The 26,886-nt window shown below is 45.6% G+C and overlaps 1 protein-coding gene across 1 annotated transcript in view; it reads left to right on the top strand.

The window, feature by feature from the left end:
- The window catches only part of JADE2 (jade family PHD finger 2), a 242,988-nt gene that overhangs the window by 187,004 nt on the left and 29,098 nt on the right, over nucleotides 1-26,886 (top strand). The window contains 1 exon segment of the mRNA XM_015429477.1: nucleotides 5,663-6,124. Within this exon segment, the coding sequence (XP_015284963.1) occupies nucleotides 5,663-6,124 (462 nt within the window).

A 26,886-nucleotide genomic window follows, 5' to 3' on the forward strand; every position in this document is an offset into this window, starting at 1 on the left:
GAGGAAGCGACACATAAACTCTTCATAACTCCTGGCTATACAACACGCTGTCACCAGTTTCCTCCCTTTAATCAAGGGAAAATGTGTCACGATCCTAATGGACAACACCACAGCGCTCTCTTATGTCAACAGACAGGGAGGCACTGCTTCCCTACGACTCTGCACCCTTGCCACTCAGTTGTGGGACCTTTGCATCGCCAACAACGTATTCCGTGTAGCCACCCAGTCTCCCGGACACATGAACGTGCAGGCAGACCATCTAAGTCGAGCAGGACTCAGCCTTCACGAGTGGGGAATGAACCCAACATACCTCCTCCCACTCTTCCAAAAGTGGAGAGTTCCCCAAGTCAATGTCTTTGCCAACAGACACAACAAAAAGTGTCCTCTGTTCTGCAGTTGAGGAGAAGGACCCACAGTCTCTGGGAGATGGTCTCCTTCACCGTTGGTCCTCGGGACTTCTTTACCTGTTCACCCCCTTACCTCTGCTTCTGAGAGTGGTCCGCAAAATACTCAAAGACGCCGCGGACTGCATCTTAATAACGCCATGGTGGCCAAGACAACCTTGGTTTTCAACAATCCTCGAGTTATCACAGGGGATATACCATCATCCGGCTCAGGGCCTCCTCCTTCTCTCCGACTCCCCCGTCCTACATCACGACATGCCACAGCTGAAATTGATGGCATGGCAGATAACATCACTGGCTTTTCCTCCCGCGTAGCGAACGTCCTCTTGAATTCCAGGAAGCCTACTACGCGGAGGTCTTACAATTATAAATGGCGAAGGTTCTGTTCTTCCCTAGGTGATGACGCCCCTCGAGCCACCTCAGTGGGTCTCGAAAGAATTTTCCGATTCCTCCTCTCCTTAGCTGACTCGAGACTTTCCCATTCATCGTTAAGAGTTTATTTGGCCGCTCTCTCGGCCTTCCACGTTCCATTTGACGGATGCACTTTGTTTTCTCATCCGATTTCCAAATGATTTTTAAAAGGTTTGTTACACTTCTACCTTCCTGTCAAAACTCCAGTCGCTCCCTGGGACCTTCCTCTAGTTCTACGCCAGCTCACGAGGAAGCCCTTTGAGCCGCTTGCTACATGTGACCTCAAACTCCTCGCATGGAAAACGGCCTTTTTAATTGCTATCACATCGGCAAGGCGAGTTGGAGAAATATTGGCTTTCCGACACAATACACCTTACCTATCGTTTCTGCCAGACGGAGTCCACCTCGTCCCGGACATCTCCTTCCTGCCGAAGGTGGTGTCAGAGTTCCACCTGCAGGCAGAGGTCTTCCTCCCTGATTTTTCCCCAAATCCAACATCAGCGGAAGACAAAGTACTCCACACCTTGGACGTGAAGCAGGCTCTCCTGTTCTACCTCAATAGGACACGCCCGGCTAGACGAGATTCAAAACTGTTCGTCTCTTACGCGTCAGCACGACTGGGTACTCGCATCACGGCCCAGCGTCTGTCAAAGTGGATTGTGGGTCTCATCCGTCTGTGTTACCAGATCGCCAAACAGCCATTGCCTGGCCCTATCAGGGCTCATTCTGCCAGGGCTGTCGCGACTTCCACTGCCTTCCTCCAGGGAGTGCCACTGACGGACATTTGCAAAGCCGCTACGTGGGCCACGCCTAATACCTTCATAAGGCACTACACCGTAGACGTCCATACGAACACCAATACCAACATGGGACGTCACATTCTGTCTTCGGCTACGCAGTAAAAGACCTGCCAGCACCTTCCTCCAGGTAGGCTACTGCTCGCTAATCTCCCATGGGTGTGAAGCACAGAGACCACATTGAAGATAAGCAGGTCACTTACTAGTAACTGATGATCTTCGAGTGGTCATCTGTGCATTCACACCACCCGCCCGCCTTCCCCGCTGCTGTCAGCTTCTACATTTTTAATAGGGGTTGATTTGCGACAGTTTGTAGGAACTGACGGGATGTCCGCGCCCACCTCTCTGGCCATGCGTGGTGGGGTTCCTGTGCATGCCCGAAGGACTGGGTGCGAAAATCTGTTAAAAGAGCTTGCTACAGCACCGATCAATCCAGCGCATGCGCACTAGATCCCATGGGTGTGAATGCACAGATGACCACTCGAAGATCACTAGTTACTGGTAAGCAACCTGCTTTTGCCATGCACGAGGGGAGCTGTGTCAGGCCACAAAAAGAGGATTTCCAATTAAATGATTGGAGGTACCTGAATGACATGTGGGTTCTACTTCACACAGCAATAAGTGTTCCTGCACAGATCTATTCTGTGTCGGCACCAATGTGACAGGAGGTACATATTAATCTGGCCTGTGTTGTCCTTGCCTCAAGTAGTTTGATTTGTCTTCAAGACATTTGTTAAAAGAAGGAAAGAGAAACACTTCTAACTATGATGGTTTGGTTCATATTCTTGGTTAGGAATGGCATGAACCGTGAAAATGTGATTTGTTTCCGTTTGTGGTGTGCCTGGTTTGTGAGCCATGAATCATCACAAACTTTTAGGTGCCAAACAAACTGGTGAGGTTTGTGACACAATAGAATCCCCCCCCCCCAGTATGCTAGAGAAACTAAACTTTCAGGGGATCTCTGGCTGACTCTATTCTACCTGCCACCCAGGTTTTGTGAGGATTGGATTTACGGGGTCCAAATTACAGCCCCCCCAAAGAAGTTGCGCAGTTCAATGAAGCTGTGGGCTATGCCGTGAAGGGCCACCCAAGACGGACAGGCCACAGCAGAGAACTACAGGAGGCAGCAATCACCACCATACCAAAGAAAAAGAAATGCAAGAAAGCAAAATGGCTTTCTGATGAGGCTTTACAAATAGCAGAGGAAAGAAGGAAAGCGAAAGGCAAAGGCGAAAAGGAAAGATTCCCGTTGCTTTGAAGTTTGGTAAACATTTAGTGGAGACAGTCTGTCTTGAAATGTATCCATTCATGAACCTCTTGAATGTTCTTGGAAAGTTCATGCTGGTTGACCTGCTATGAACTTCAGTTCATGAACCACAAATGGGCCAAAATTCATCACAAACTTTAGTTTGTGAGCCGGTTTGTTCCATCCCCATTCTTGGTGACTTTGCAGCGAAGCAGAAGATTGAGACTAGTGAGGTGTAAAGATGAAACCTGCACATAATCATCATTTAAAAATCAACATAATTCCGCCCCCCCTCCCTGGAATGTAAATTCTCCTCATAGTCAACTAAGGATAAGACAGTCTGTCTTTATCACCTCTCAGTTATCTTCCAGGAAACATTTCTTTGTGTTAATGTGGTCATTCATGCTGGAGCTACCGTCCTCCATACCCATAAGATCCATGTTATGTAAACGGCTTAGTGGGGTGTCTGCAGGAATAAACCTTTCAGAACAACTCCTTATTGCCTCTTAACTGATCATTAGCAGCTGGAATAGACTGATTTCTTATGGATTGTGGCTTAAATAATTACCTGATACTCTGAGCCATTAAAAAACAGTTAATGAATAGTGGGGGGATCCATGAGGAGACTGTGGAGATACATACAGCTAGCTGAGAAATGTGATGTCTTCCATGGAAAATGGCACTTTAGATTTTGCTGCCTGGGGGAGGAGAAAGGTTTGACAAAACAAATCACCAAGGGAGGGCTTTAATAAAATTGTATAAGGTTCTTCTTTGAAATAACTGTTGACAGCTATTTAGCCACCGCAATGAGGTTTAATAAGTACATTTTTTATTATATCGATTCTTCAAAAGCTTTAGAGATCCTCATTCTCCTTTTCTTTTTAATGATACTAATTATATACCATAGTGTACCAAAGGGAAGATACTAATAAAGGCCCAGTGCTTAAAGGGTATTGCAGACCCCTGAGAGTGTATCTTTATTCAGGAATGTTTGACCCAATGGGCAAACAAAAAATCAAATTTGCCAACGTAGGTTAAAGATTATGAAGATTTAGAAATAAAAGGGAGGTGGGCTTCCCCCCCCCCAAGAAAAAAGAACATAGGTGTTTCAGAATAGCAAATGTCCCATTGAAAGTTGATAGAGTTGTTCATTTTTGTAGGTCATCTCAAAATCACAGGCTCTGTAATGTAGCTGGGGGTGGGCTTTCTTACCTCCCACTTTACTCGTATTACAAAAATCCAAAGACTCTCATTTCTGTAAACTCTTCCAGATCATAATCATTTTATTTACTGATAGCTTTATTCAAAGGGCCAACTGACACTTTACTTCTTCTGGTAAAAGGTTCTTTGCCATGTCAGGAACATTTGAACATAATGTCTGTGACAAATTTGAAGACTTTTCCCTCTAGGTATCTTCTAACAGAAGCCAATAAATGGCTTCATAATTCTTGACATTACAAAAAAGTACACTTTTTTCTAACACAGCTTGCACTGATTTTATTTCCTGTCATTATGGCATTTTGATAAAAGGATTTGACTAAATTGTACAGTGGTAATATAGATGTACTACAAGAATAAGTATAATATCATGACTCATTGAAATTCTTCTTCACTAACTTCACTACTGTTGCTAGATCAAGGCTTGTGGATGTATCACAAGAAGGATATTGTACAACAGGGAACACCAGTTTGGTGTAGTGGTTAAGAGTGGCTGACTCTAATCTGGAAAACCAGGTTTGATTCCCCACTCCTTCTCATGAAGCCAGCTGGGTGACCTTGGGTCAGCCACAGTTCTCTCAGAGATGTTCTGTCAAGAGCCGTTCTCTCAGAGCTCTCTCAACCCCAGCTACCTTACAGGAGAGAGGAAGGGAAGGTGGTTGTAAGCTACTCTGAGAATCTGAGTGTACGGCAGGCTATACATCCAACTCGTTCTTTGTCCAGACCCATTTATACCTAGTGAATTCAGTAGGACATGAGATTAGATGTATTGAGGCCCCTGCCACACGGCAGGGGAAAACTAGCTCAAAGCGCGGCTTCTAAAAGCCGCACCAAAGTTGAGACGCCGCGGTGGGATCCCCTGAGCCACGGTGCCTTTTCTGCCAGGTAGAAAGCTACGGTGGGAAGGGGAGGCTGGCGAACTGCGCATGCTCACACATGCGCAGTTTGGCCAGGGGCCGGGGATGCGCCGGCGATCCCACGGCCGGGCTTGGGGCGCACTTCTCAGATGAACCAGCAGGTAGGTAGTTCTGTTTTGGTGCGGGGTTTTGGGTGGAAGGGGCGGATCGGGGACACAAGCAGCACGATTCCCAGATGTTGCTGTGGGATCGTGCACGTTAGCTGCATCCCCGTTCCGTCCCTCTACCAGCCCAAAACCTCTTGTGTGACCGGGGCCTGAGAAACATAATCTCAGCAAAATCAAATTAATAATCCAATGTGGAAGTAAAAATATCATGAGTAGGAATGTAACATGTAAATAAATTCTTTCTCAGTGTCTGAATAGCCAGGGAGGAATTATTGGTGGTATTTATCCATATTCTCAGGAAAGGTGAGCAGTCCCAAACAGAAAGTAATGGGGATATAGGCCTTTTAGCACCCCTCAAACCCTGGAATTGAGTCACTGGGCTTGCGCATAAAGTGCTAAATGATTTAAGTGACCCTAATTCAGCATTATAACAACTGCATCATACTTACTGTCAAAACAGTGCAGTGATCTTGTTGTAAAAGTGATTGTGGTTGATGAGATCTTTGAAATGGCTTCACAGGACTACTCATACTTTTGCTCTTGGTTTTTTCTCCTGTTGTAGTGTTCCATGCCTTCCTGCATCACGGCCTTCCACGTAACATGCGCCTTTGAACACAACCTGGACATGCGGACACTTTTAACAGAGAATGATGAAGTGAAGTTCAAGTCGTTCTGTCTCGAGCATAGCAGCAATGCCACTAAGCCACCAGATCAGGTACGGACAGAGGCAGATCAAGGCAAACTGGACATGGAGAAGGTAACACTGAGAAAGCAGAAGCTCCAGCAGCTAGAGGAAGACTTTTATGACCTTGTGAAGCCCTCAGAGGTGGCGGAGAACCTTGATATGACTGAGTGGCTGGTTGATTTTGTCTATCAGTACTGGAAAATGAAGAGGAAAGCCAATTACAACCAGCCCTTGATGATGCCCAAAACAGACGAGGTGGACAATTTGGCTCAACAAGAGCAAGATGTGCTGTACCGACGCTTGAAGCTTTTCACACACCTCCGGCAGGACCTTGAAAGGGTGAGTAGAATTGCTAGTTTAGCAGAATTTCTTGCTACACTTCCAAGACTAACTAAACAGATGCCGGCAATTCTTTACCTCCACTGGCCAAGTCAAATTTCCCTAAAAATCGTTTGCTTTTATGTAGTCTCCGGGTATCACTTCAGTTGTGAGGATTGATTTCTATATGTATTTTTGTTTCTATTCAAAACAATCACAAATATTAGGTCATGTAAAACGTGCTCTCAGGTTGCAACTGACTCGTGGTGACCCCATGAAGTTCTCCCTCTTGGGGGTTTTCAAGGCAAGAGCTGTGCAGGGGTGGTTTTCCATCACCTTCCTCAGCATAGCAACCCTGGTCTTCCTTGGCAGTCTCCCATTCAAGCATTAACAATGGCAGTCCCTACTTAGCTTTTGAGCTCTGATGAGATCAGGTTAGGCTGAGCTATTAGGACTGCTTCACGGATATTTCACATTGTAAAATATAAACAATGGTAGGATTCAACCTATCCCACGATTTCATTTTTCCTGTAGCTAAATGAGTGGATTTGTTTTCCTTTTAAAAAATGATTCCAGACAACCTGCTGTCTGTTGCAGGGCAACAGAACTGGGTCCAGTCCAGTGTTCCCTCTAAGCTGAGTCAGTGTGAGCTAGCTCACAGTTTTTTAGCCTCCGGCTCACACATTTTTGTCTTCGCTCAGGAAGGATGGCTTCAGAGCAAACTAATTTATGTAGTAGCCAAATCGCTCACTCACAACTTTAATGCCAGTGGCTCACAAAGTAGAATTTTTGCTCACAAGACTACACCGCTTAGAGGGAGCATTGGTCCAGTCCATGGTGAGAGCTATGACTGCAAGTAAAAATCTACTGGGCATGGCATGCCTGAGGGCTCAGCAGAAAAGGTTTCTTAAAAAAAATGCTTGTGGAGTCCCCTGGTTGTTCCATAGTGTAATGGAGGCACCCCGCCACAAACCTTTGGCTCTTCCTGAAGAATTAAAAGCACTTTTTTAGGATGATGGATACTCTTATAAAGCTGTTCTGTGTTTCTTCTTTTGTGATTAGTTTTAATAGCAGGGATGAGTTTGAAGGTGAGGCTAGGGAATGCTTTGACATCATCCTTTTAAAGGACTTGTGGATGTTAGTGAAGTCCCCCACAATAACAAAGTACCATGACAGAGCGCCACCTACTTTCTTTCCTTTTGGTTTCCCCCTGCTGTGCCATGTGCACTCTGTGCTGCTGTGTGCAAGACAGTAAAAGGAGATTTATTAGAGTCCTGCTCTCTCAAGTGCCACACTGCCAGCCCTCTTGGATTCTTGTAAATTTCTCTTTTTATGAACTGTGTGCACACAGGCACACACAAAAAGCACTGGCAGAATTAACTGTGAAGCTCCAGGAAGCATAAGAGACAGGAACGGTACGGCATAAACAACTCCAGAGGTAGAAGAGGTAAAACAAATTGCCTAGTGAAATAACTACCCAGACTTGTCCAGGGAGGAGAAAAGAAACATACAGAGAAGTAGGAAAAGGACACAAGTAGGACATGTGGGAATGAATGTACAAACAGATATGCCCAGGCAGAGGGTGTTTCAAGTGCCAGGCTACTGCCTTAATTGTACCAATCTCAAGGTCAAGGCTTTGCAAGGTTTGAATATACTGCAAATGGCTGGGCCTGTCTTGAGCTGAGAAAGATTGGCGGAGATGAAGAATCAAAGCATGTTATAAAAACAGCACATTCACTAGTTTGGCTCTTTCACCCATCCTTTCTGTGTATCTTTATTAATATGTACAGCCTGCTTTTCTACTGAAAACAGCAATATTTAATTTTATATGCCGCACCATCAATGTAGTCTTCATAATAAAGAGCTGTGTCCATCTTTTCTACCCTTAATAGGGCTGGAACTTTTCAGGACTTTATATAGTCATATGTGGTACTATTGGAAGTGTTCCATATCTAGATGATGAGGTTACCAATTTTCTTTTTAAGGGCTTCACAAGGAAGGCTTTCTACAAAAAAATTTTTGTTGCTGCATCTGTAGTGGCTTTGGACCTTCCAATACATTTAGTATCTTTGGTACCAGCTATTGTTACATTCTTAATAACATGTGCCATCTTGATCAAAACAGTACACAAATGTAATATACTTAGTAACCAGTTAATTGGTGTGAAACATTATCATGTGTATCCATCCTGTTAAAACTGAAGAGAATAACTACCTGCCTTGCAGTAGTTATTCAGCATTTTCTCCTTTTGCCTAGTTGGGACAGAAAACAGAGCTGGTAGGGGACTGATCCCTTTCCGCAGACTCCCAGCACATATAGTTAACAGGGCATGTTGGCTTGTATAAAATCCCAGCTACACAAAACTACCTTAGCATCACAAACAGGAAATGGTTGGATCAGTCTACTGTAAATTTTACCTGAATTAGGGTCATGTAAAGGAATCTTTTGTGGGCCTTACTGTCTGAGTAGATTAAGACTGCTTGTAGTCTATAGCAAGAGCCCTTCCCCCTTCTGATAGGTCCAGGTTTGCCCCCCACACAAACACACACTGCCCAGCTGCTGGGAATAGGAGGCTCTTCCAGAATTTCTGTTGCTACTTAGGCCTGGGACACCTTTAGTCCAGGACTAGATCATGAACTCTCCATTGCCCAAGGTGACCTTGGGAAGTGAAGCAGGAAACTGGCCAGGGAGGCTGTTGGTCAGCAAAGGTCGGGGGATCTCAGAGAAGCTGATGCATTCCACTCCAGATCAGCTGTTTTCAAAGAGTGTGTCTGAAAAACTGAGTCAAAAGCAGTGAAGAGAGATGAATTTTGAGAGCTGCTTGATATATTAAACATTCTGAATGGCATGCACATGAGGGATTTTAAGGATAAAAATGTGAATGTGGTGTGCGGCAAAGGTGAAAAAATCAGATTCTGTGCTAGGGACTGAAAATAAAACATTCAAATGTTATTGTATAGATCTCTATGGTGTGGCTACTTTTGGAATACTGTTCAGGAACACCTTCAGCTTTGCCCATGGTCTGGCCTAGGCTCCTGAAGTTGGAGGGCCTCCTGGCCTTGGCTTTCTGCCTTCCTTCCTAATATCTTGCTCTTGTGCCCCCTCCCCGGTCTCTTTTTTCTTTTCTGCCTATTATCTCTTGCTTCCTGGCCATTTCTGCTTTCTGCCACTTTTGCCTTGCCTCATGAGCTTGTCTTTTGTCCATTATGATGACATTTGTTCACATACAGAGGCTTTTCTCCTGCTATTCAGGGACAACTGTTGAAAAGTCTTGACTGCTCCTCTTCACATGGCTCCTTCTTCTATCTTTTTTCTTCTCCCTTTTCCTACCGCAGCTCTGACTGTGGTATGAAGTAACATTACTACATAGATCTCATAATGACATTTTATAATTGCTATATGATAACATCTTGTGGAACTGGGTCATTGGAAGGATTACAGATCTGGATGCCTTTTTGCAAGAGATGACTGCAGTATTGACTGCATCCTGAATCCCTGATGGTAGGCTTCATTGCATAATGCATGTAACATGTCACCATCTAGTGGGAAAATCCAAGATCCTCTGAGCTTCTGAACCATTATCAGGAATAGACCAACACCAGACAGACACATCACAGTAGTTTCTCCAGTGGTTCAGATCGTGGGACAGTCCTTACTCATGGGATAAGCCCCTCCTCCAATTGCAGTGTCGGCTCTGAGCTTTGATCCAGGCGGGGAGGGGCTTATCCCCTGGAAGTTTCCCAGTTCTTGCAGGACGTGCTTCAGCAGCACTTGCAAGTGCAACAAGCAGAAGAAGAGAGAAGAAGGAAGAAATTGAGCCACAGCACCTGTGCGTGCTAACTTCGGCAGCGGAGGAAGAGAGAGGGCGTTTTGGCACTGGGAGGTCCCTGGCTGCCGCAGCGCTTCGATGGCCCTCTGCGGACTCCCACCGGCCTTACCTACCCCCTGGGTGGAGGGCCTGCCACTTGGGGCTCCTCGGGGTGCAGTTGAGTCTGTGGTCCAGTGGTGGGGACGATGCCAATGAACCGGCTGGATCCCAGACCACAGGAGACACTGGAGAGTGGCTTGACGGTCAACACAAGACCTTGATCTTCGTCAGCGCTGCAGTGAGTCCCTCTGCCCCTTTAAAGTCCTCTCCCAGTCAGGACGGGCTTGTGGGTAAGGAGGGAGCATGGCTAGGGGGGCCTGGAGGACCCGAGGCCTTTACCTGGGAGTCAGAGGAGGGAGGGAGGGAGAAAATCCCCTACCAACCCAAGTCCAAAGTCACAGTCGCCCCAGAACTGGGGGAGATAGAGTCATTGGGCTGCACTGGGGTGCGTTCTCCAGGGAGACCAGGGGCGGAATTTCTAAGCTGGGGAAAGCATAGATTTTAGGCAGGAAAGAATGGTGGCAGCCATTTTAGGTTCCCTCACAGCAACCTTGATGGTGCTTTCTGTTTCACTTCCCACTGCAGGCTTAGAGAGATGGATGATCAAGCCAAGCAAGAAAGTTCACAGGACAGAGACAGCTCATTTAGTGAATTGAGTCTACCCAGACTGTCAGTCTCCCTGGCCACACAGGAAACAATGGAGACACAAGACGTGGATCCTAGGAAAGATTATAAGACTGAGCTTATGAATTGGTTCAGGAGTGAGATGAGGAGGGAGTTCAAAGAGATGTTGCAGGAAACATTCCAAGGGTCTGCTCCTTCTGGACCTGCCCTAGGAAGCGGTAGAACAACAAAGAGATCCAGACCTAGTGGGGAAAATGAATCCTTAAGCAGTTCTAGATCCACTCCATTGCCCTGAGAGCGCCATGACTCACTGGATTCAGAACAACCCTTTTCTAAAAATTAATTTGCTTTAATTAGCTTCAACAAAGGTTGATAATTTTTCAAGGTGTATAAATAAGCAACTCTGCTTAGCTTGGGGGAGAGTCTTTTGTATGTTTTAGCAATGCTAATGAAAGTAGTTCATAAGCAGAGGGCAAAAAGCATTTTTCTTCTTCTTAGATGACTGAAATAAGAAATTGAAAGATAATGCCAGACCTTTTAACATACATCTTGCCAGAGGCTGTCATTTTTTCTTGTAAAGAGATTTCAGTTTGATGTTCACTTCAAACCAAAATAAAGAGATTAGTGCATGTTAAAATATATAGCTCATTAATCATATTTTATACTTGTGTCTTAGTGGTATATTTATATATTTTAATCTTTTCACCTCAGAAACTAATGCTTCCAAATTTTCTTGCAACAACACTAATATTATATTGTTATATAATCTAGAATGGGTTTGTACTCCACAGCATGCAAGGCTGACAAAATGGTGGCCAATCTCCAGGTGGGGCTTGAAGTGCTCCCAAAATTACAGTTGATCTCCTCACTACAGAGATCACACCCTGGAGGAAATGAAAGCTTTGGAGGTTGGACGCTATGGTTTCACACCCCCACTTAGTTCTCTCCCTTCCCCCAAATCCTCTCTCCCTAAGCACCCCCCCAAAAAAAATCTTTAGGAATTTCCCTAGACATAGTTGGCAACTCTCGCTGCCAGGAAAGTTCAAGCCTACCGGAAGAAGAGCCACAGCAAATTTATGCATATGAGAAGCTGTTGCTTCGGATCAGGCTCTGCCTCCTTTGTGGCCCAGCGCCTTCTTTGGTTCCCCCCTCGTGTTTCCAGGGTGGGATGGAGTACACTCTGAGAGTTTTGGAGCATGAGCACATAAAAGCACATCAAAGGCTCACTAAAGAATATCACCACCAAGTGATTAAAAGGAACATCAAGGACATATTGGCAAGTGTGTAAGTTCTAAATCAGATGAGCATTTTGCTAATTCAGCTTTTCTAAGATATTGTTAACTTCTATCACTGACTGAAACTCACTGTACGCATCACATCATCACCCTGTTCCTAGAATGCACCCCTCTCTTGAACACCTCTAAGTCCATTTTGTTTTCTGTTAGTTCACCCCAACTGTAGCATAGAGACATTTTCTGAATGAAGAAGTAACCTCTTGCATCCAGTCATCCACTTTTTCTTATCCTTTTAATATTCATGTTGTTCCGCATCTCTGCAGTTCCAAATCATCCTTCATTCTATTCTCACCTTACCTTTTCAGTCACTTAATGTTACCCTTTCCTTTCTAAATCAGCCAGTTTGGACTATATGGATTTATCTTTTCTGAGCATGTCTTTGTTCCATCTTCTGGTGCTGGAGTAGGATGTGTATGTAGTTTCATGGGAAGCTCCTGGTGATTAGATGCAGGCACTGAAGTTGGGAAATGCCTGGTTAGCAAAGTATAATTACAGGTCAAGGTTTTCTCTACAACCAACACCATTATAAAAGCTGAAATTCCTAGCAGAATTAAAACTTTTTCTTTTTCCGGCTATATAATTGGTATAAATCTCCTGTTTCGAGCATAATTATCAGGTCTGCTGCAGAGGACTCCTTATATTTTATTTATTATCAGATTTATATCCTGCCCTCCCAGCTGAAGCTGTGTAGAGGGCAGTTCATTTTTATACATTCCTTCATCTCATTGCTGAAAAGTCTTAGCAGATCTCAGGTAAATTCCATACATAAAACTTGTTCACATGAGCAGACTGTTTCTTGTGAATTAGCTGTTCCAGTCAGTGTTCAAACACATTGATAACCAGATCCTACCCACTGTCTTAAGTGGACTTAGCTCCTAAATAAGCATGTGTAGGATTTGCAGCTCTCTGAGATGCATATACCACAGGATGCATACTCATTAGTGGCAGAGTATTGGGTTGAATTCAGGTCTCTTATTCCCTGGGCTGCTGCACTTCACATAGGAACTTGTTGCTTTAGCAATGGCAGAACTCACTGAAAGCTCTCACACCTATAGCTGCCAACTTTTAAAATTAAATAAAATTAGAATTATATCTTCATAAAGTGATTAGTATTGGACCCTGACTGTACAAAATATGTTTTGTTTAACCTAATTATTTCATAACTTAATGAGCATCTGTCTGTAATAGGCAAAACTACAGCAAGCCTTTTCAACATGCAAATTCGGCTCCCTTTGAAGAGCTGTGCTTATTGGTTCCAGAAGGCCATTCCCTGCAAGAATTTTTTTATGGCTTATTGGGACTTACTGAGACACTTGTAGTCATATTTTCCATTTGCCTTTGAGTGCTTTTAATAGTACATTGACATTATCTTTCCTCCAATTTTTTTAATACAGTACTCAAATTCCCTTTTTTAAAGAACAAGGCAAAGGTTGTAAATGTACCAGATCTTCGACGTGGTCTCTGTGCTTCACACCCATGGGATTCAGTGCGCACGCGCTGGATCGATCGGTGCTGTAGCAAGCTCTTTCAATGGATTTTCACGCCCAGTCCCCTGGGCATGCGCAGGAACCCCACCACGCATGCCCAGAGGGGTGGGCGCAGACATCCCGCCAGCTCCTTCAAACCGCCGCATTGAATAGACCTATTTTCCGTCGGTCAGATAGGTTTGCTTTCAGCTATTCGCCTCAGCTCTTAAAGATCATTTCCTTAGATTATTTTTCCTTTAGCTTCTCTTTTTTGTTGTTTGTTCTTCAAAAAAATCTTTTTTTAAAAAAACCCCTTTAGTTTCCATTGAGGGGGACTCTGCTGATTACCTCAGGCCTTCGGGATAACCCCCCCCCCAAATGTCCCCGCTTCTTCGTTTTCTTTTATGGAGAAGAAGTGGGGTTTCTTCAATAGGTGCAAGGGTTGCGGTAGCAAACTTGCTCCTCCAGACCGTCATACCCTGTGCATTTTTTGCCTCGGAGAGTCTCATCAGCCTGAGTCCTGTCATCATTGCGCTCATTTTTCAAATCAAACGAGAAAAAATCGAGCCTTAAAGTAGCACTGCTGGAATCGGCACTTACCATCAGGAGAGACCATCAACATCGACAGCTCCGGCGTTGAGACCTGCCTCCGATGCCGACCGCCCGACACCAAAGCTCCCGGCATCGAAGTCACAATCTTCCGTGTCCACGCCAATCAAAAAGAAGAAGACTAAGGCGAGTAAAGATCTCAAGTCTGCAAAGAAGGGCGCCTCCAAGCCCCTTAAGGCGGCGAAGAAGGGGAAGGAAGCGGTGCCTGCACTGGGTGATGCCCCTATAGTGCCTCCCGCTCCAACGGCAGTATCGATATCGGAGGCCCAACTCCCTCCGCCGATACCAACCATCCAACTACTGGATTCCCCCACCCAACAAGTGGAGCGTCCATACTCCAACATCGACACAGTGGAGCTCCTAAGTCACGAAATGGGTGCAGAGCTTTCCCCCTCTCCTTCGACTTCATTGGTATCAATGGTATTGGAGGTTCCCGATGTTGAAACACGTCGGCACCGACATGCTTCTCACAGTGCACAACGTCATCCTCCACGTCTCCATGTCCAATCTGTCGATATCGACGACCGAGACTACAGGGACGGTTCTCACAGACAGGCTATTGCTTTGTCTCCCAGACGTCCACAGTCCAGAAGTTGATCCCCCCCGAGTCTTCATGCCCCCTCCACCATCAAAACCTTGGGATCAACATCACTTGAGGTACCTGTACGGGGCTTATCCACCATTCATGCCGTGGTTGACTCCGGCGGGCTATTCTGATTGGGACTGCTATTCGTCCCACTCTGTCCATAGATCGAGGTCGCCCCACAAGTCGAGACCCTCAGCATCTCTGTCGCATCCTCCTCCAGTCAATCCTCCCCATCATATTCTGGAACCAAGTCGTCCTCCAAACCCTCAGGTCACTCCTGACCCAGTCATCCCACCTAAACCCATAACTTATCAAGAGGACAGGTCGGTCCAAATGCCACAACAAGACTCCTCTGACTTCATGGAAGAAGACTCAGATACGGAGGCATCTGAGGCTCATATCTCTCCTGACCATAAATCTCTCAACCAGGATGTCGTTGAGGACTTACCCATATCCCCATCCGACAACCTTACGTCGTACACAGATTTAGTTAAAAGAATGGCCCACTCTTTAGGCCTCTCTGTCGTCCAGCAACATCTGCAGGAAACTGATGCCGTTTATGATATAGTCCAGCTTGATACCACTTCCACCTTGGCATTGCCCATGTCTTCAGTCCTTCTGCAAGCAGCAAAGGCACCATGGCTAAAACCCTCATCAGCCCCTGTGTCCACGAGACGACTGGACCATATGTATAGGGTCCAAGAGACAGATGCCGAATTCCTATTCTCGCACCCTCAGCCAAACTCGATGGTGATAACATCTTCCTCTAAATCCAAGAGGACACATTCCGCACCTTCTGACAAGGAAGGTAAGAAATTAGATGCCTTTGGCAGATGCTTCTACTCCACGGGAGCATTGGGAGTCAAGGCCACTAACTACCTGGTCTGCATGAATAGGTATCAATATACTCTCTGGGAACGGTTCTCCAAACTACTGACCCACCTCCCAGAAGACAAACTCCAGGCAGCTAGAGTCATCCAAAAAGAAGGTATGGTACTGGCAAAACAACAGCTCAACACGACTAAGCATGTTCTCGAGGCATCTTCCAGAACCATGGCCTCTGCAACAGCTCTTAGGAGACATTCCTGGCTCCGCAATACCAATTTGCCTATGGATACTAGATCTTATGTGGAAGATCTTCCATTTGATGGCCTGGGACTTTTCAATGCCACTACTGATTCAACTTTGCAAGAATTAGATAAGAGCATAAAAGCTTCTCGAGCTCTGGGAGTGTCATCCTCTGCAAGACAACCATACCGGCCCCGCACCTGGCCGAGATCGGGGCAGCAACATACCCCAAGTCGTCAGTCTCCGGACACACAATGGAGACCGAGAACATCTTCAGGAAACCAAAAACCCACCTTCCAGAAACCAAGATTCGGATCCGGGCAACAGTCTTCCCGCTCCAAACAGACCAAACCCTCCAAACAGAGTTTTTTACTTCCCAGTCACCGAGTCAGCTCAAACCCGACTGTCACAGTTTCTTCAAACTTAGCGTCACATCACCTCGGATGAGTGGGTACTCTCCATATTGTCCCGAGGTTACAAAATTCAATTCCACCAGAACCCCAATACTCCGGTCATCGTCTCCACACACCCCTCCCCACCTCTCCTAGAGGAGGTGTCCGTCCTTCTGCAGAAGGGAGCCATCGAACTTATACCACCACACTAAAACGGGACGGGATTTTATTCCCGATACTTCACAGTCCCGAAGAGAGACAGAGGCGTTCAACCCATATTAGTCCTAAGGGAACTGAACATTTTGTGACCTACCACCACTTTTGTATGGTGTCCCTACAACAGATCATGCCATTGCTTCGGAGACATGTCTGGATGGCCACCCTCGACCTCCAAGATGCCTATTTCCACATTAGTATCCACCCCTACCACCGCCAATACCTCCGCTTTGTGATTGGTCAACAGCACTACCAGTATACGGCCCTTCCATTCGGCCTATCCAACGCCCCAAGAGTCTTCACAAAGACTATGATTGTGGTTGCAGCTTTCCTCCGTCTCCGGGGTATTTCCATCTACCCATATATAGACAATTGGCTTTTGGTAGCGCCTTCCAAGAATGCCTGGTCTCAAGCGTCAAAGAGACGCTGGCGCTATTGGACGATCTGGGCCTACGAGTCAATCAACAAAAGTCTCAATTGCGTCCGGTCCAGCGAATACAGTACATCGGCGCAATACAGGATTCAAAGACATGCATGGCTTACCTGCCCCACGACAGGGCAACAGATATAATTTCCTTAGCCACTGTCGTCCATACCCAACCCTCTGTCACTGCCTTCCAAATTCAGAGGCTGCTAGGCCTGATGGCTGCAACTACGTCAGTTCTCGTCTTTGCCAGACTCAAAATGCGCCCCTTACAGCTCTGGTTTATCCGCAACTATGACCTGTCGAAAAACGCACACAATGTCGTCCTATCCCCTCTTCCCAGCATACGGGACTCGTTACTTTGGTGGACTGTCCCTTCGAATATCCTCCAGGGAGCACCCTTCCACCCTCCGTCACCCGAAGTCACCATAACGACGGATGCTTCCCTGACGGGATGGGATGCACACTCCATGGGCCTTTCTGTTGGAGACAAATGGGACACGCAGATGAGGAAGCGACACATAAACTTCATAGAGCTCCTGGCTATACAACACGCAGTCACCAGCTTCCTACCTTTAATCAAGGGGAAATTTGTCACGGTCCTCACGGACAACACCACGGCGCTCTCTTATGTCAACAGACAGGGAGGCACTGTCTCCCTTCGTCTCTGCAACCTTGCCATACAGTTGTGGGAGCTTTGCATCGCCAACGACATTTTCCTCGTGGCCACTCACATTCCCGGACACATGAATGTGACGGCAGACCATCTAAGTCGAGCAAAACTCAGCCATTACGAGTGGGGGATGAACCCAACATACCTCCTCCTGCTCTTTCACAAGTGGGGAGCTCCCCAAGTCGATGTCTTTGCCACAAGAAACAACCAGCGATGTCCTCTGTTCTGCAGTCGAGGAGGGATCCACAGTCTCTGGGAGACGGCCCCCTTTACCCTTGGTCCACGGGACTTCTGTACCTGTTCCCTCCCTTACTTCTGCTTCTGAGAGTGGTCCGCAAAATACTCAGAGACACCGCAGACTGCATCTTAATAACCCCATGGTGGTCAAGACAACCTTGGTTTTCAACAGTCCTCAAGCTATCACAAGGAATGTACCATCAATTCCCTCCGGCTCAGGACCTCCTCCTCCTCTCCGACTCCCCTCTTCTCCATCACGACATACCACAGTTGAAACTGAGAGCATGGAGAATAACGGCTTCTCTGCCCGCGTAGCGAACGTTCTCTTGAATTCCAGGAAACCGACTATGCGGCGGTCCTACAATTATAAATGGCGAAGGTTCTGTTCTTCCCTAGCTGATGACGCCCCTCAAGCCACCTCGGTGGGACTCGAACGAGTTTTCCAATTCCTCCTCTCCCTAGCTGACTTGGGACTTTCCCATTCATTGTTGAGAGTTTATTTGGCCGCCCTTTCGGCCTACCATGTTCCTGTTGATGGATGTACTTTGTTTTCACATCCAGTTTCAAAACATTTTTAAAAGGTTTATTGCATCTCCACCCTCCTGTCAAAACTCCAGTCGCTCCCTGGGACCTTCCTCTAGTTCTCCGCCAGCTCACGAGGAAGCCCTTTGAGCCGCTTGCAACATGCAACCTCAAACTTCTAGCTTGGAAAACGGCCTTTTAAATTGCTGTCACCTCGGCTAGACAAGTGGGAGACATATTGGCTTTCCGGCACGATACACCTTAGCTGTCATTTTTGCCAGACAGAGTCCGCCTCGTCCCGGATATCTCCTTCCTGCCGAAGGTGGTGTCAGAGTTCCACCTGCAGGCGGAGGTCTTCCTCCCTGATTTTTTCCCAAATCCAACATCACTGGAAGACAAGCTATTACACACTTTAGATGTGAAGCGGGCTCTCCTATCTCGCTACAACACACCCAACTAGACGAGACTCGCAACTGTTTGTCTCCTATGCATCAGCACGGCTGGGCAATCGCATCATGGCTCAGCGCCTGTCACAGTGGATTGTGGGTCTCATCCGTCTATGTTACCTGATCGCCAAACAGCCATTACCTGGCCCTATCAGGGCTCATTCTACCAGGGCTGTCGCGACCTCCACTGCGTTCATCCAGGGAGTGCCCCTGACGGACATTTGAAAGCCACTACGTGGGCCACGCCTAACACCTTCATCAGGCACTACACCCTAGACGTCCGTGCAAACATCAATACCACCATGGGACGTCACATTCTGTCTTCGGCTACGCAATAAAAGACCTGCCAGCACCCTTCTCCAGGTAGGCTACTGCTCGCTAATCTCCCATGGGTGTGAATCACAGAGACCACGTCAAAGATAAACAGGTTGCTTACCTGTAACTAGTGATCTTCGAGTGGTCGTCTGTGCATTCACACCACCCACCCGCCTTCCCCGCTGCTGTCAGCTTCTACATTTTTAATAGGGGTTGATTTGCGGCGGTTTGAGGGAACTGGCGGGATGTCCGCGCCTACCCCTCTGGGCATGCACGGTGGGGTTCCTGCGCATGCCCAGGGGACTGGGCGCGAAAATCCATTGAAAGAGCTTGCTACAGCACCGATCGATCCAGCGCGTGCGGACTGAGTCCCATGGGTGTGAATGCACAGATGACCACTCGAAGATCACCAGTTACAGGTAAGCAACCTGTTTTTCCCAAGTGTCTCCACTCTGTTTCTTTTATTCTGTTCTGTTTCTCTCATTCAAACACACACACACACACATTTATGTATGTGTGTATAAAAATAATACTTGTTTGAGTGGAAAGTTCTGCCTCCTTAATTACCTCAGTTACATGCCATTGTTTTATTTGTCTAGTCTGTTATTTACAATTCAGATCCTGAAAGCTCGCCGTCAATGTAACCTGCACATTTATACGTAAATAATGATGGAATAAGTCCAGATCATTGGGCAAATGCGAATACTTGTCTCTTTTACAATGAGAAATGCAGCTTTCTAAAGAAATCTGTGATAAGCAGCAGCTCTGATTATTTTGCTAGGAGGCATTAATGAAATTTTGGAAGCAGTCCCTAATATGTTACAGACACAAAGGAATCTGAACACTTGAAGTTCTTGTAATATGTGGATACTTTTTAAAAACTTAATCTGAACAGTGAGAGGTGTAGATTCCCAGTAGATCATGGGGAAATGCAAAGTATGTATAGGAAAAGGAAGAATAAAAAGAGAAGTGTAATGTGAAGGTTGCATGTTAATATGACTTACCAAAAATCTCCTTGAGGCCGCTTTGCTTTGCCTTTTGTGTCTGTTAGAAAATGATCTTTTCCTCCCTGCTCCCCCCCCCACCGCCGCAGTTATTCCTTGCAAGGTTAGTATAATTGTGAGTTTTGAAAACTTAGCAGGCTTTTAGAGACACTTGCCCATATCCAGTTAGATGGCATAACATATGAAGCAGGCTTCACAAGAAGGAGGTATGCCTGTACAGCTGCCAGAATTGTGTGCATATAGTCCTGCTGGAAAATCAGTAGTAGCTTTACACAGCTGTGAGGAGTGGCTGTGGCTCTAAAATGAATGCTGCCCACTGCCTCTCCCTGTTCAGGCCAAGTGTCTGTGCATGCACACAGTTGTATCAGGACCACATTCTGCCAATTCAGGTTTTTTCCTTAGCAGCATGTGATCTTGACACAACCACCATGAGAGCCAGCATGGTGTATTGGTTAAGAGCGGTGGACTCTAATCTGGAGAACCAGGTTTGATTTCGCACGCCTCCAAATGAAGACAGCTGGGTGACCTTGGGCCAGTCACAGTTCTCTCAGAGCTTTCTCAGCCCCCCAAAAATAAGTCTACCTCAACACCTAGTGTTGCATAATGCAAAAAGAGAACTTAAGGCTGCTAGACAATCTTCAGATCTGGCCTTACCACACACAATGCCATATTATAATTAATTGCTACTGCAATATTTTCTTCTGGTAGCATAATCCGTTTCATTGTGAGAAAGTTGATACAGAATTCAGTTGTTACAGAATGCTGCGGCCAGGATATTGACTGGAGTGGGTCATAGAGACCATATCCCTTTACTCTTGGCCCATCTACACTGGGCCTTGTTTTGTTTCCAGGCATAATTCAAGGTGGTGGTAATGACCTTCAAAGCCATATGGTTTGGGTCCAAAATACCTGAAGGATCACCTATTTCCTTATGAACCTGCCCAACCACTATGGTCATCTTTGGAGGATTGCGTCGGGTGCCCCATCTTCTGAGATTAAGCAGGTAGCAGCCTGGGAGAGGGCTTTCTCAGGGCGCTTTCACACATACTAAATAATGCACTTTCAGTGGACTTTGCCATTGGATTTTACTGTGTGCAGTGGCATTATTTAGCATGAGTGAAAGCACCCTCAGTCATGGCACCAAAGCTCTGGAACTCTTTCCACAGGGAGATTCAGCTGTCCCCTTCTGTTGCCATCTTTTGCCAGTGGGTGAAGAGTTTTTTGTTTTGTTTGGCATTTCCTCAATGATCTGTCCTTCCTAACCAGAGTTTTAATTGCTGTGTTTATATTTTATATGTATTTTAACTCTGTTTATAATTATTTTAGTCAACTGTGTTTGGGGGAGGCTGATTTTAATGTATCTTTTAAATTGTTAGCTGCTGTGATGGCCCTTGTGAGGGCAGATACTCATTTTGTAAATAAATAAAAATACAGTTAACAGATTCTGCCATTAACATCCCTTTGCCACCAGCTCTTTGCAAATAGCATCCCTAATGAGGCCTTAAGGACCCATGCAGTATTGCAAAAGGACAAATGGGGACCCATGCAGTATTGCAAACTGCATTTTTGCCAATGCTTTCTTGACTAATTAACAATGTCAAGAAAATTGATCCATCTTGGTTCAGCATTTTGGTGCCCACTGGTTTCATTAACAAGGCTGATCAAGGGCTAATTCCAGAAGTGGAGATTTGTGACTTGAACTTCTTAGAGTGGGGTAAGTTTAAATAGCAATTACCTGCCACTGTCAGGCAGCCAATGGCAGAATAGTGGATGGAGCTGATGGGCAGCCTAGAACCCCTGCATGTCATCTATAGACAGCATGATCTGTTTTTTTTTTTCTGGGTCATTCCATCTAGCTCAGAGTAGGTGACATTTCTTTTATGGAACTGAGAATGTTCTGAACTAGTTAAATGTGTATTTATCAGTTAGCATTTATATGATTTGGTTCCCCTTGAATTTTTTTTCTCATTTTCTTGATAATGTTTAAAACAAAAGTTTTAATTTCCATTACAAAAGTTCTTTAGAACTGTGAATATAGATAGGCTTGAAGTTGTGTCATGTGTGGGTGAGGCTTTATAAATTGCAGTGGGGCTGTACTTGCCAAAAATAGCACTTCAGTGAATACCCTGCATCACTCTTTTCCCGTCTCATGAGTAGCAGAATAAACTCTGCAAAATAAGCAAATGCATGATAATATTCTTATTTTAAAACTTACACTGGTAATAGGACCCAGCTTTTACAAACACATAATTGAAGTTGGTATAGATTTTTGTTTAACCTGGGGGGGGGGGCGTGCACACAGATGTATATACAACTACTGTGATTTGGCTCATAAAGCATTTCTAGAAAGCTAGTATTGTGATTTAGGTAGCAACCAGTTAAGGTTTCACTTATGAAACCTTCATTTTCGTATAGGTTGGCAGTAGTGTTCACAGATACGACTAGTGGCATAGCACAGCACGTTAATGGAAACGAAATCTGGCACAGTTAGTATATGAATGAACTAGGGTGGCTTCAGGTCAGAAGAAGAGTATATTTAGATGTCTGCTAAGTCTATATTTACCTCACACCATGTTACTGACTGTGTGACTGGGTGAGGGAGGCAGCATAAACCATAAATGAAGTCTTTCTAGAGATTAGTAGCAGGCTTCTTATCCATGTGCTAGGTTTGGAAAAGGAAATGACAGGAGACAGCTGAGGGGACATCTTGAACTTGAGACATCAGGGGTCATGTTATCAGACCCCTGTAGTTGCCTTAGCACGTCAGGAAGTAATCTTACACTTCAACAGCTCCCTCCCCCAGCCCCCTTGATCTGTGTCTGCATTTGCTCGCTCCCAGACATCTATGCTGTCGAAACAGGATACCCGACCCATACAAGAGTTTCTTTTACCATTGATGTTCCCAATGCATACAGTATTTTATGCTGAATAGAGCAATTTTCTCTGAGGGGAATTTCTTGCAACTGGGTCATCATTCACTGGTAAAATGACAGTCCTCCTGAAGGCAGCAAGATAGGCGTGACCTTTAGGTGACTGGGCTTTATTCCGGAAGCATTGTCATTTGCTGTACACCTGCCAGGCAGAAAGGTTGTTTTTTTGTTTGAGCAAAGTACTTCTCACTGGATAGAACAACACAGCTATGAAAAGCAAACCTTTAGAGCCCTGAGAGATGCCAGGAGCTGAAAATAAATGTAGAAAAATCAGAATTGGAAACATTAAAGCTGTTGTTGACAAAGAGCTTAAAAATAAGTCTGTTTTCAAGGAGGTGAATAGGCATTGGAGCCTATCAAGGTTACTGCTATCATGCTTACTGACTGGGGGTAGCTGTCCAGGGTCTCAGGCAGAAAAAAGGTCTTTCCCAATACCTGTTGAGTCTCTTTTAACTAAAGATGTCAGGAACTGAACCTGAGAACTACCAAGGTAGTTTGAGATTCAGGTCACAACTAAGCTATGGGATCTTATTTTAATGAATAATCTTAAAGATGCCTTGCATGTGGTCATAATTCCTTCTTAATGGGAAGTGATCAAAATGCTTTTGCTACCCAAATAGTTATACTTATTTCAAGTGATGCTGATAGAAATTCTTGCAGAACAGCTGCTGTGCATGACAAAATACCTTGGTTAAATTCATTTGGCATGGTAACAAAAGATAGAAAAACACACACAACTGTGAGAAGGCCAGCTACTCAGGAAGGATTTTCAGTTCTGGATTTATGGTTAAATTAGACCACCTAATTAATCTGGCCAATGTTCTGGAAAATAAACAGTAGGTCAAGATGAAAGTTATGAAATCATGTTATTGCCCATACAAAGTGGTAATATTTCTGCTGCCTTCAAAACAGATTCAGAGCCTGTAGTATAGTATTTTCACATCCTTAAGAATGAAGCTATGAGATAAGTAGAGATAATTAGATTCCTCTCGATGTCGTACACACTCACCAGTTTTACCTTCAGAGGACGAGGTCAACATCGTCAGCCTCCCAGACTCACACAGATCATCCAGATCTTCTTCTTCCAGCACTAGGAGACAGAGTACCCCTCCATGGAGCTACCCACCTAATTGGGAGCACATCACGGTTTCTTCCACCTTCGTACCGCACCCGCTCCACATCGCACCACAGTCACCGTAGCCCAAGTCAGGTCTCAGATCATCGCGAGGTTCAGTCCAGATCGTGTTCCAGAACCCGTCCAAGGTCCCCAGAACACCAGGTTAACCAACTGCAGTCAGAACCACTACAGTACGAGCAAACACCTGGGGATCACTCAGATGCAGAGTCAGAACATACATCTCTGCCATCCCCAGATGAGGCGGTGGGTGATTCTGCCCCGATCTCACCGACGGAGGACTTATGGGTCTACTCAGAACAACTCCTCCGCATGGTGAAGGCACTCAAGATCAATTACGTCTCCCCAAAACCGTTGGAGGAGGATCCTGATATGGACATATTATACTCTTCTGACCCAGGGCCAGTAGCTATCCCCCTAGTCAAAGGCATTAAAGAGATCACCCGAAATAACTGGGCAAGACCAGCCTTTAGTACAGGTTCTGCCAGGAAGGTCGAGAACCTCTACAAGATCAGGGAGGATGACGCCTTCTTGTTGTACCACCATCCCCAACCCAACTCGATGGTGGCGGAGATGATTCCGTCCAAGCAGATGGGAGGCCCAAAATCCTCTCCTTTAGATAAGGAAGGTAGAAAACTAGATGTTTTAGGCAGAAAGATTTACTCCTCTGGAGCATTAACCCTGAGAGTAGCTAATTTTAAAGCCATTATGGCTAGATATCAGGTTTTGTTATGGGAGCAATTAACCCCCTTTCTGAGTAGCTTACCTGATAATAAGAGAGAACAGGCCAAACAGGTGCAAACTGAGGGCGCTCGTCTAGCCAGACAGGAGCACAATGCATCTAGGCACTCTGCAGACTCAGCGAGCAAAGTAATTACATCAGCCATTGTTCTCCGCAGACACTCTTGGTTGCGTACCTCTGCCTTACCACTAGATACAAGATCTTTCATTGAGGATTTACCTTTCGAGGGGAAACTCCTCTTTAGCGAACAAACAGATGAGGTACTGGAGTAAGTGAGGAAAACAAAATTCACCACTAAATCGCTGGGATTAAGTTCACAACAACAGACCAAGGTATTTTCCCAGACACTTCCAGCAACCTAATGCTGGTAGGGGGTATCGATTTCAAACCACTCCTTCTCAGCCCTTTCAGGGTGCATTTAATCAACCGTACCCACCTAGGCATCAGCAGACAACGGGGTATGCAGTCTCATTCCCCTAGGGGAGGTTACTCCCGGCCTAGGAACCCACAATGAGTTGTTCCCCCTCTCTTCAGGGCCCGTCTAGTTCAGTTCTATCATCGTTGGTCTGAATATAATAAAGGTTGGATATTTTCTTGAATTCAAATACAGCCCCCCCTGTGTCCTTTGATGTCTCTACCTCGCATCATCAAGATGAAGCTTTGACCAATGAGATTCAAGCTCTGTTAATTAAGGGTGCCCTAGAAGTAGTCCCTGATGATGAGAGGGACTTTGGATTTTATTCTAATTACTTCCTCATGAAAAAAGGGGGGGTGGTCTTAGACCCATCTTGGACTTGAGAGAGTTGAATGATTATCTACACGTACGACGATTCCATATGCTGTCATTAGATGAGATTTACCACACGATTGCCCCTAATTCATAGTTTGCTGTCCTAGATCTCAAGGACGCGTATTTTCATATATCTATCCATGACGACTGTAAGAGGTATCTTAGATTTAGATTCAAAGGTACTGCTTACCAATACTGTGTATTACCATTTGGGTTAGCAACAGCGCCCAGAATGTTTACAAAGTGTTTCTCTGCAGTGGTAGCATATCTTAGACTACACGGATGTGTCTATGCGTATATCGATTACTGGTTATTGGTGTCAGAATCCAGGGATCTCCTCCTATCCCAGATTCATTTCACGGTTCAGACTCTACAGTGGTTGGGAGTTGTAATTAACTTTACTAAATCTAAACTCATGCCTGCTCAGTCTATGCTGTTCATAGGAGCGAGGTTGGACTCAGTAGCTCACAGAGCATTCTTACCCGTCAAGAGGATCAGAGCTATCCAATCCCTGGTTAGGAGAGTTCTTCACAATAGGTGTCAGAGGGCCCTACACATACAAAAACTTCCCGGCCTTATGGCATCCACGACAGCCACAGTCCATTATGCCCGCCTATGCATGCGACCTTTGCAGAATTGGTTTCTACAGAACTTCATATCAGGTTCAAACTCCCAATGGCAGTTCTTATCTATTCCCCGACCAATCCTTAGGACCCTTAATTGGTGGGCGGAGGAATGCAACCTTTCGCATGGTTTTCCTTTAGCACCCGTAGTAACTGATATCCAGGTATTCACAGACACATCATTGGAGGAATGGGGAGCACACTGTGGGACAAGAAAATTGAGTGGCCAATGGTCACGTTATGTATCTACGTTGCACATCAATAGACTCGAACTTAGAGCAGTGAGATACGCCCTTCTCTCTCTTGCAGACTTGACAGCTGGAAAGACTATCCTACTAGCTACGGACAATACTGCTTCGAAATTTTACATCAACAAGCAGGGTGGTACTGGCTCCCTTACACTATGCAAAGAAGTCTCCATCATTTGGGAAATGATGATTCAGCAAGGATCTCATCTCATAGCCATACACGTTCCGGGCCAGCACAACACACTAGCAGATATACTTAGCAGAAGGTCTCTCATGGCTCACGAATGGTCCATTCCTCTCAGATATCTAGAACCTATTTTTCGAGTGTGGGGAAGTCCAAACATAGATCTGTGTGCCTCAAGCGCAAACACACAGTGTCCTCTATTTTGCACAAGGTCACAAAAGCAGGGAAATTGTCTAGGGGATGCCTTCCTCCTAAAATGGTCCGGCAATCTCTTCTACGCCTTCCCACCCTTTCCCCTATTACCGAGGGTGTTAGCAAAGCTATCCCAAGGCGGGACCACATGCATCCTAATAGCCCCTCTGTGGCCTCAACGGCCTTGGTTTCCA

The sequence above is a fragment of the Gekko japonicus genome, unplaced genomic scaffold (genome assembly GCF_001447785.1).
Source record: "Gekko japonicus isolate JY-2015 unplaced genomic scaffold, Gekko_japonicus_V1.1 scaffold234, whole genome shotgun sequence".
NCBI lineage: Eukaryota > Metazoa > Chordata > Lepidosauria > Squamata > Gekkonidae > Gekko > Gekko japonicus.